Source organism: Garra rufa, chromosome 10 (assembly GCF_049309525.1).
Source record: "Garra rufa chromosome 10, GarRuf1.0, whole genome shotgun sequence".
In the NCBI taxonomy this organism is placed as follows: domain Eukaryota; kingdom Metazoa; phylum Chordata; class Actinopteri; order Cypriniformes; family Cyprinidae; genus Garra; species Garra rufa.
In genome coordinates, this window is record NC_133370.1 from 14,702,451 (window position 1) to 14,713,263 (window position 10,813).

Below are 10,813 nucleotides of genomic sequence, written 5' to 3' on the forward strand. Positions count from 1 at the left end.
AGCAACACGACTATCCTTGAAAACAGACGGTCACACATTACTTACAATCACACACACACACACACACACACACACACACACACACACACACACACACACACACACACACACACACACACACACACACACACACACAATTACTCAGCCATTTTTCACAATCAGGGGAACCCAAACCCTTCCAGACTGAAGTGACCAAAAAGGAGCAACCATAAAACACCATGGGGATCGAATGGGGGTGAGAGATAAAACATCGCAAATTCACTTATAACTTATATCACTTATAGTCAAACCTAAATGTCTGTTCTTAGATCTTTTGATTTACACACCCACTGTCACGTCATGTCCTGTCTGTCAGGGGTAACAGACCCCTGGTGATACGGATATCAGAGTGGCAGAGACCCCTGAAGCCCATAAATCCTTTCATATATTTAACCCTACACATATTTGACATGTGACAACCTGTCCATCAATGCTGACAGGTACCATAAATCTAGACATAAATCATAAAAATGACACTAAGTATCTTATACAACTACTATTGTTATTCTGTCTCTCACTGTTCTAATAAACCTACCATCAAAATTATAGACTGGTCATTTATTTGTCAGTGGGCAAACGTACAAAATCAGCAGGAGATCAAATATTTTTCCTTCGCTGTACACTGCACACAATTATTTGTTAAAACAGTCTAGTTTATTTTTATTGATACTTTTAAGGACTGAATTAAATATATTTATTTATATAGATTATTCGGTCAACTTTATCCATCATATTGGCTTATTTTTATTTATCTTATACTGGCAAAGAATCAATGCAGTATTTACAATGACATTTAATGTTTTAATTCATATAACATATATGTATACACGTTTTCCTTTATGTGAGTGTAGCAATACATGGATTCAAAATTCTTTTGCGCCCCACAAACTTACCACATTCTTTTTACAGTGCTGAATTAAAGAGATGCATCTAAAAAAATAAATTAATAAAGGCCAGTATACCCTACAGCAGTCAGTATTTAACAGAAACACAGTAGGCATACGGTAGATATCAGAGCCTCTGCACTGCAAGTTACTGTATACTTGGTGTCAAGCCATTGGCACTTCTACCACTTATCACATTTCCAAATGGGATGAACTAAAATATCCATTACATGCCATCATATTTCTACAGATTTCAGAGTGATATTCTATTATAGTGCACTGCATTCATACAATATTTATGTGACTTAGTGTGAAGCTACTGGTCCCCAAACAGTCAAAGGGACTGGGAAATGGCTTAAATACCATTCATTAGGATCAACCCAAAACAAAGTAAACCTCAAAGTATAAAAATAGGTCTCTTTGTAATCTGATTAGTATGGACAACTGAAATAGAAATATCTGTGCCATCATCTGTACCCCCACTAGCACTGCGAATTTGTGTAATTTATTTATCTCTGTAAATAACCTTTTGTAATGGTCTTCATGCACAGTTAGAATGTGGCATAATGTCACACTGGGATATGTTAAAGTATGCAGTATTTATTTATGACTATTTTTGCAAAGTGGGAATCTAGTAAATACTCTGCTTAATAATAAACCAGTGCAGTTACAGTTCTAGAGTAAACACATCTATGGGTGTTGATTTAATACCTGTGATTTTACTGTGCATTTTATGCCTCAGCAGCCTGCTAAGGAATCGTTCACAAACACAATATATGTTGTCTGCCAAGAACATACGAATCTACATCGGTAAAAATGTGCGTGTGTGACTTTAAGCATGTGATACACTTATGTAAAATGTCAAGCGTGTGTCGTTACTTTCCATCTAGCAGAACTCTACTTTACAAGCAGGGAATGTCTCCTCCTGCATAGCCACAGTGCTGTTGCTGCCTAGGACTGTAATTCCCAGTTGCTGTTGTTTTTCTTGGGTTTCCCGGTACCACTCATGCATCATCAGTGATTCAAAGGTAGGAATCAGGGTCACCTAAAAGGTAATACAGAGAGCAACATTATCCCTCTTAAAAATGTAGATTTTCAAGGTGCATTACAGATTATTTTTGGTCTGCTATTATATGGTGATCCCCTAGTGGCTAGACATAAAAAAAACTCTACAAGTAAACTTTTATAGTATATAATATATATTTTAACCACAGATGGTAACAGAGATAGCACCTAAACTAAATTCTATTGCATATACAGTTGAGGTCAAAAGTTTACATACACCTTGTAGAATCTGCAAAATGTTATTTTACCAAAATAAGAGGAATCTACAAAAAAGCATGTTACCTGAAAAAGATATTTCACATAAAAGATGTTTACATATAGTCCACAAGAAAAAATAATAGTTGAATTTATAAAAATGACCCTGTTCAAAATTTACATACGCTTGATTCTTAGTACTGTGTTGTTACCTGAATGATCCACAGTTGTGTTTGTTTAGTGATGGTTGTTCATGAGTCCCTTGTTTGTCCTGAACCGTTAAACTGCCCGCTGTTCTTCAGAAAAATCCTTCAGGTCACACAAATTCTTTGGTTTTAAGCTTATTTGTGTATTTGAACCCTTTCCAACAATTACTGTATAATTTTGAGATCCATCTTTTTATTACAAAAGGTTCAAACGCTCACTGATGCTCTAGAAGGAAAATCAATGCATTAAAATTTGAAGATCAGGTAAATTAAACTTATTTTGACCTCTGGGAAACATGTAAGTATCTTCTGTAGTGTCTGAAGGGCAGTACTAAATGAAAATAAATATGATATTTAGGCAAAATAAGGAAAATGTACACATCTTCATTCTGTTCAAAAGTTTTCACCCCCTGGCTTTTAATGCATAATTTTTCCATCTAAAACATCAGTGAGCATTTGAACCTTCTGTAATAGTTACATATGAGTCCCTCAGATGTCCTCAGTGTGAAAAGATGGATCTCAAAATCATACAGTCATTTTTGGAAAGGGCTCAAACAACACAAAAATGCTAAATAACCAAAGAATTTTGCAACATTTTGCAGATTCTGCAAGATGTATGTAAACTTTTGACCTCAATTGTATCTACTCATACATACCGGCACATCCTCAGACCACACAGATTTTCCCTCTAATAATGCATCCAGAATGGACCTTATCAAGCCTTCCTTGAGTGTGTCATTCCCACTTATTATGTAACAGGATGATCGCAAACGGCAAAAGAACTCAACATCAACAGTGGAAGCTGCATGGCTTGACGGAAGGTAAGCCAGGTCCAAGTATACCGAAGTGCCAACCTTGCTACCTGTTGATAAATCAAGACACAAGTCAGTGCCAAATACATATGTATTTGCACACAAAAATTAACAATGTAAAATCAGTTCAAACCTGCTGTTGTGGATCGTTTAGAATTGGAGCCTGTGCTACGACTAGCCATTAAGTCTCCTGCTGAGCTGCTCCTCGAGCCGCTAACAGAAGTACCCTGACTTCCAGCTCTGGTTTTGGTGCCTTGTGTTGAAACACTAGAAGATGATAACCTCTGCGTAACTCCTGCGGCTTTTCTGCCTTTTGTTGCGCCAGGCTTTAGACCGCTAACAGGATCAGGCATACAGGCACCAGGCTGAGGTGGAAGAGGAGGTAGGTCTTTCACAGGTGCGGGTGGAGGATCCTTCGGCAAAGCATGATTTCCTCTGTAAGAATTCAAACCATCATTTAGGTTCTGGGTTTGCAAGTGGACACCACCTTCTTCGTCAGAATCCAGAAGTCCATCCGCTGTAATGGATGGGCAATCCTCTACACCCGGATGCACATCTGAATCAGTTGCCATTGGGAAATAATCACTGCTAGAAGTAAGAGGGGTCTCCTGAGTTGGATGAGTGGCCTTGTGACCCGAACATGATGCTGGAAGGGGCTTTGCTGCGTCCTGGGAGTGGTCACTATCATCTGAAAGGTTTAACGGGCTGGTGTTACGAACACCTGGTGAGAGTGGATCCACTTGATCACCCACCGGTTTGAAATGCTTAAACTCACATGGAGAGACCAAGCAGAGGTCAACATCATGGGTAGTATCAAGCAATAGACCCTGAGGTCCAGACAGACACCCTTCTGAGCCATCATGAGATGCCCTCTGGGTGTGAGGCTTCTTTAAAGACAAAGACATCCCTACTTTGAAATCAGAACTAACATGGTGTCCATTGGAATAGGATGTTTCGTCTTCGTTGGTGGACTCGCTCACCGTTGGCAGCACTTGTTCAAAAGACATTGATAATGACTCATCAACCTCAGTGGACTGTGGTGAACTTACTTCTGCAGGCATTGAGTGAGTAGTGGTTACAGTGGGAGATATATCAGGCATTATATCCTTGAAAGAGCTAAGAGATAGAAAGCTAGAATGCTTCTCTTTGGAGGAAGTGGAGATGCTCTCCTGGTTACTTTTAGGGCATCCGGATCCTGAAAATTTGGACAATCCTGTTTGCTGGCTTTCTGAACCAAGACACATCTTAACCCCAAAACTACTATGATCTTTTGAGGCCCAGGTCTCTTCAGGTGACAAGTGATAAGGAGTATGACCAGCACTGTTTGGACCTGATCTAGGAGATGTTAGCTCTAAAGTCTTTTCATCAGGACTGATGCAAACCTCCTCACGCCCGTTTGCTGAAATATTTTCTTTTAAAGCCCCATCAAGCAAAGTATATTCAGTAGGAGTGAGGTCTAGATTCACACAGCGCTCATTTATTATTTTGACAGAGGGTCTTGCAGATGCTGAGGCCTTGCTAGGGCAAGACTGCACACTACCCGTCGAGACGTTTTTTAGGTTCCCAGAGTCAACAGTTTGCCTCTTCACAAGCAATTCATGTTGCTCCTGATCCATTTCCAGAAATGCTGCTGTCATATCTTCTGGTGAAGACATTGCGGAGCGATTTACATCTTCTGAGTCTGTTGACAACTTTTGATTTTGTTGCTCCTTGTTAGTTTTAAAGTTTTTTGCTTTGTCCTCAGCCTGTTTGTTCAATTTTGCTTCATTTTTTACATTACCTGGCTTATTTGAGTTTGGTATTCCTGTGGAGGTTTTTTTGATATCTTTCCCAAGAGACTTTCTCTCTTCGGTTTTGCTATCTAACTTTGGTCTTCTCATTGAAGAATCCTTGCTACCTGGCAGTTTTCTCTGCCCATTTTCTTGTTTCTTTGAGTCTGATATGTTTGTTTTTTCATTGCTTCTGTCCTTCAAGGACTCCTTCCTTGTAACTAATCTGGAGGGTTTATGTTTCACATTGCTTTCTGCAGATTTCAACTTTTCTTCACTTTTTGGATAATTTATGCCTTTGGATTTGTCCTTTGAAGCACCGTTACTTGGTCTGGATTCATTTTTACCAGATTTGGGACTATCCTGACTGTCTGCAACTTTTGGATTCTTTTCTGTTTTTGATGTTTCAAAATCTTTGGGGCACACCACAGGCCGCTTGAGAAACTCCAGGTGCTTCAGTCTCTCCAGACCATCCAATATCTTTCCTTGTGGTGTAGAGCCAGGGAAGAGAACTCTGATGATTTTCTCCATTGGGTTAGCAGGGTGCCAAACAAGCAAAGCACATATAGAGACCAAAGAGGTTAGGTGGCCATCTAAACTCTTGGATTTGGAACTATTGTCTGGCCAGCTATTCATGAAAGACTCTACCTCTTTGCTACGTTTGACTGGATTTAGGATGTAAAGTTCAAGACATCCCACTCCCATTTTCTGGAACAGAATAACTGGTTCTATGGAGCCAATTGAATTGCGTAAAAGTGGTTCTGGTGAGATCTTTAGTTTTTCCAAATGCTGTAAAATAAGTGCTGCTAGATCACTGCTTCGCAGTACATTAGGATCACCCTGAAGTTTTTTAAGTCGATTTGGGGCATTGAGGAAAACCACACCAAGCTCTGGAGAGATTAGATTCTTCACCCATTGCTCCTTGTCCTGTGAGTCAGTATTATTTTCCTCAAGCTCTGCGACCTTCCTTTCCAACAAGCTGTTAACTCCCGGCAGGTTGTCTGTTCCAACATGTGTAAGCAGCACTGAGTCAACACGGTCCAAATGCCTGACAAGCTTCCAGAAGCAAGAGCGTGGATCTGCTCCACCATTGACCAAAACATTGAAGCCATTGACGGCAAAAAAGGCACAGTCGCCTCTTCCTCCTGGAAAGACATAACAGCACGGACGGCAAAGCTTGAGAAATCCCACTGTGCCAGGAGGCTCTAAGAGGTCAAATGGAGACTGTGGCTCTGAGGACTCAAAAAGGTGGTCTGTAAACTCTTGAAGGCCCCCCATTTTGGGTAGTACCATTAGAGGATTTACCTTAATGTCAATAATGTCATGTATGTTGTGCTTCCCTAGCACAGAGTTTTTCCATTTTCCAGTTTTAGGGCAGCTTATGGTGAGGTTTGCTTTGCCATGTATGCTAACCGAATTTAACAGAGCTTGAATCTGTTGAAAATGTACAGAAAACAAGGCATTTATTAAAATATATGAGAAAACAGCTATTATATTACTGTACAACAGAATCAGAAAAATCATTATACACAGAGGATGGATAGTTTTTCAAATCCATAGCTAATGTGAGGATAATACATTAAAATATTGGCATACACATTTACAGTCTGACAAACCTCTTCATCTGAAAAGATCTGGGTAAAATCATTTGGAGTGAACTGGCCCGTGTGCAGGACCAGATCCCCTGAGTCCTCAAGAGACTGTCCTGTGAGCACCAGCAATTTGTGTCGAGGTATGGATGATATCAAGCTGTGGACCTGATTTACAAAAATAGTTATAAATTGCAAATATTTTAGAGTATATTTAACTATTTAAAAGTAGATGCACATTACATTTCAATTAAATGTAAAAATGTTATTACTGTAAAATGTGCCTCTACAAAATATTACAGAATGGAAACTAATGACTTGTATGAAAGACTAACTATTGACATTTAATGAAAACACACACACACACATACAGTTGAAGTCAAAAGTTTACATACACCTTGCAGAATCTGCAAAATGTTAATTATTTTACCAAAATAAGAGGAATTATTAAGCATAAGAGTATTATTAAGCATTTCTAACTTTTGAACAGGGTAATTTTTAGAAATTCAACCACTATTTTCTCTTGTGGACTATAAAATGTAAACGTCTTTTGTGTGAAATATCTTATTCAGGTCAGTGCTAAATAAAAATAATAACATGCATTTTGTATGATGCCTCTGATTTTGGTAAAATAATTAACATTTTGCAGATTCTGCAAGGTGTAAGTAAACTTAGACTTTGACTTCAACTGTATATATATATATATATATATTTTTTACTGTATATATGTATTTACACACACACACACACACACACACACACACACACACACACAAATATATTTTTGCATATTTTTGTATATTTATATATATTTTTATGAATGTTTATGAAAAAAATTAGATTCATCAGTCATTTATTTTAAAATATTATTTAGAATTTATTCTGTTTCACAATTTTGATTTATGGTGTCTAATATTGCTAAGGCATGGTATAATTTTAGCCTTAATATATGTAATGTGACCCTTGTCATTTTCATTGATTCATACATCATTGATTGTCATGTAATACAAACTAATGGAACTGAGGAAGAGAAGAAGAGATGCCTTTTAATCACAAACCTCAGAGTAAAGAAACCCTTCAGATGGATTTACTACAACTTTAATGTCCAGTACATCTGAATTGAAATGAAATGTCTTCTGACCTATGATGGGATTGTTGGGAAACAGACCAAATGAAAAAGGGAAATAATCAGTATAAGTACACAATTTCTTAATAGCAAACATTAATGCATTGCTAATCTAATAATCATCAAAAGTAATGCACAATAAGTCAAAGCAAACAACATCAAATTTCAAAGTGGAAGAAACTACATTATTCTACCAGCTAAGAACCTTTAATATTTGGATATGCTGTACTCTTTTCTTTCATGGTTCAAACATCAAGCTGTTTTGATGCTGACAGTAAATTCTCCACCAGAGTAATGGAAATTTAAAAAGATTTCCCTAAGTATGAGAGCTCCAAAGTCTATCTATAGTTCTCTTTAGATTCAAAACTACTACAACAAAATGTTCCATGTTTTTCCAACACCAGCCAAAGTCTGAACAATTGGTAGAAAGCACTTCCTTCCTGTCTTTCTGCTGTGTCTACTAAAACAGCAAATTAGCCAACCTACAACTTTTACTGAATAATAGAAGCTTGACAGAAGCTGCAACCGTGCGCAGTTTAGACTTATATATAAATAATAAAATGATAATAAATGAATGATTCTGTCCCAGTAAAGCTGTAAAGAGAACATAATGTACTTGTACATTTTTCCATAAGAGTGACTACTGAACAAATATGTATTGTGTGTCTCCATGTAAACTAAGCTTAGAACAGATTTACACTAACATCATTTTCTGATAAAAGTCCACATTAAGACTTTATTTCAAAATAGATTTACATGCTTGTTGGATATATGGTAATCTGCATATTATAATCCGTTGAATAATCTAATACATGCATATCTGTTTTCTGCTATTCCTGTGTTTGCATGTCCCATAATTCTTCTAATATAGGAATATCCCAGTTGTCATTTTCAAATGTCTAGAAACTGAAATATTGGCTTTATCGGGTTGGCTTAATATGACCATATTACATTATTTACTGGAATCACGCTGTGCATGTCTGACACTGTATATGGAGCTGTACTGGGGCTGAACTACACAGTTGCTTCTTTGTTAATTCATAAGACCGCATCCCACAAACATATCATGTGATCCAAATGGGCTCCAAAAGATGACCAAGTGTTGTTTAAAAACGTAGCCTACTGGACTAGAAGCTCATGTCTTTCACTTCCAACCCAAAAGAAGATGGCCCGTACCTCTTATATCTTTGGACTGATGAGAAGAATGCTTAGAAACAAAGAGCTTCAGCTGCTCATCCAAATTGCACACTGTCAGGTCTACATCCCATGCACGAATACCTGTGTTAAAGCAATGCAAATATATGTAAAATTTAATATAAAATTAAAATGTTGTATATTACAACTTATTGTATTATATAAAAACAACAAATGTTGATTTGAGAGCAAGCAGGCTAAACCCCCCAGAGCAAAAGCACTGTAGTCAGCATGTAACTGAAACATCATGTGAGACACAATGTGGCTTTCAGAGACAAATGAGATGGTTGGCTGACTTGCCCTCAAAAAAGCCTCAATTTGTGGGACTGGTCTCCTGTACTCATGAAATATAAAAGCCTCTGAACTGCATGTTCTCATCTCTTATGACCAAAAAAAGAAGCTGGCTCATCACTGCTACGACTGAAATAAGAAAATATCTAACATGTGGCATAAATAGCAGTTAAATGAGGTACATTTCCAGATATGGATAGGAAAGGGGTGGACTGACAATAAACTAAAGCAATTTCTCCATATGCTTTCATTTAATTTTGAACTGTTAGCCATCTTTCTTGGTAGACAAATTTCCATTTTTGCCTGATCACTACCATGGAGACAGGCTATTCACAGTGTTTTGATTGCCCACACATCTGTCAATATATGACATGTTAAAGCCTGTAATCACAATAAAATGCTACCAAATATATATAAATATAATATACATACTGAAATATGAATATTTCTGGAAAATACATTTTGAGCTGGCAACTGTGTTTTGTAGCATGTAGCTGTTTTAGCTTGTCTAAGATGATTAATATGGCTTAGACTAGCTAGATACCAGTGTTCAAAACACACAGCTACTAGATTAAGCTAGTATTCTCATCAGGTTTATGATGGCCAGTGGCCACTAAAAGTTACATGCATGCAAAAAAATGATCGCTGAGGTGGGTGTGAACACGCAGAGCCGTGTCTAAACTGTTGGGCACGCTGAGGAACGCGTAATGACTTAAACGACATTTGTTTCTGTAGAATTACATACAAATCAACATGTAAAGCAAATATTGTAGTTAAGCATTCTGGCGAGGCTGATGCATACGCAGGCTATTTTTGATGTTTACTATCTGATGCCATAACACCGCAGTGCAGGGAACAGCTGCTGCACGAATATTGTGCCATAATAAACATAGTATTTTTCTTTAAACGCTTATGTATACTGCATATACGAACGCTTTTTAACTATATTGTGTGTGTGAAAAAAAAACATATATATTGCTGAACGCGAGAGAAACTGTCTAGCGCAATAAGTCACATTGTGTGATTGTTTGCCATCTCTCAATTCACCAGGCAACCGGTGAATCTTAAAAATTACAGAAAGAAATATCCATAATGCGTAACCCGTTCTATAACATACAGGTACGCGAGATAATCTAATGTAATATAATAACAGCGTTGATTAACGATGTTATTTATTTATTCTGAATCCAAAATGTAAAAAAAAAAAGAAATACCTCGTTCAATCTCCACCACAATATAGTCCAATATATGCGGTCTATAGAGCGCACCGATGACAATCAACATTGAGTATTTGTCATTGCTGAATCCAGGATGGGCTGTCAGGTCCTCCGATTCCATCGCTGCCGTTAGACCCGACGCCATGTTGGAAAGTTATTCTTATGATGTAATACACAAACAATCAAGCATTATTGAAGGAACGGGCGGATAATTTGAATGGAACTGAAGCTGACCAATCGAAGTCGGGATTCAGACCGCCTTGTTGCATGCACTATTTTCAGCAATCTTAAATAATTCCGTTTTTTTAATAGAGGAATGCATTTAACAGCCTACATAATCATATACACATTGCAGAATTTGCACAATGTTAATTATTTTACCAAAATAAGAGGGATCATACAAAATGCATGTTATTTTTTTTTTTA

General features: G+C 37.4%; 1 protein-coding gene across 1 annotated transcript; it reads right to left on the reverse strand.

Moving 5' to 3' along the window:
- Nucleotides 1-826: 826 nt before the first annotated feature.
- map1sb (microtubule-associated protein 1Sb) lies at nucleotides 827-10,532 on the reverse strand. The gene is made up of 7 exons (XM_073849682.1): nucleotides 10,385-10,532; nucleotides 8,862-8,963; nucleotides 7,618-7,700; nucleotides 6,587-6,727; nucleotides 3,335-6,404; nucleotides 3,046-3,251; nucleotides 827-1,968 (listed from the first exon to the last, which is right to left on the reverse strand). The coding sequence occupies exons 1-7, from the start codon at nucleotides 10,530-10,532 to the stop codon at nucleotides 1,810-1,812; spliced, it is 3,909 nt and encodes a 1,302-aa protein (XP_073705783.1). The 3' UTR covers nucleotides 827-1,809.
- Between the last annotated feature and the right edge of the window lie 281 nt (nucleotides 10,533-10,813).

What these genes read in the sequence shown, in the direction of transcription:
- map1sb (XM_073849682.1), bottom strand. Translation starts at nt 10,532, where the DNA reads ATGGCGTCGGGTCTAACGGCAGCGATGGAATCGGAGGACCTGACAGCC. An exon ending in TCAGTCCAAAGATATAAGAG is followed by an intron (nt 7,701 to 8,861) that starts GTACGGGCCATC and finishes ATCCCATCATAG; the next exon opens with GTCAGAAGACATTTCATTTC. An exon ending in AGATCTTTTCAGATGAAGAG is followed by an intron (nt 6,405 to 6,586) that starts GTTTGTCAGACT and finishes CATTTTCAACAG; the next exon opens with ATTCAAGCTCTGTTAAATTC.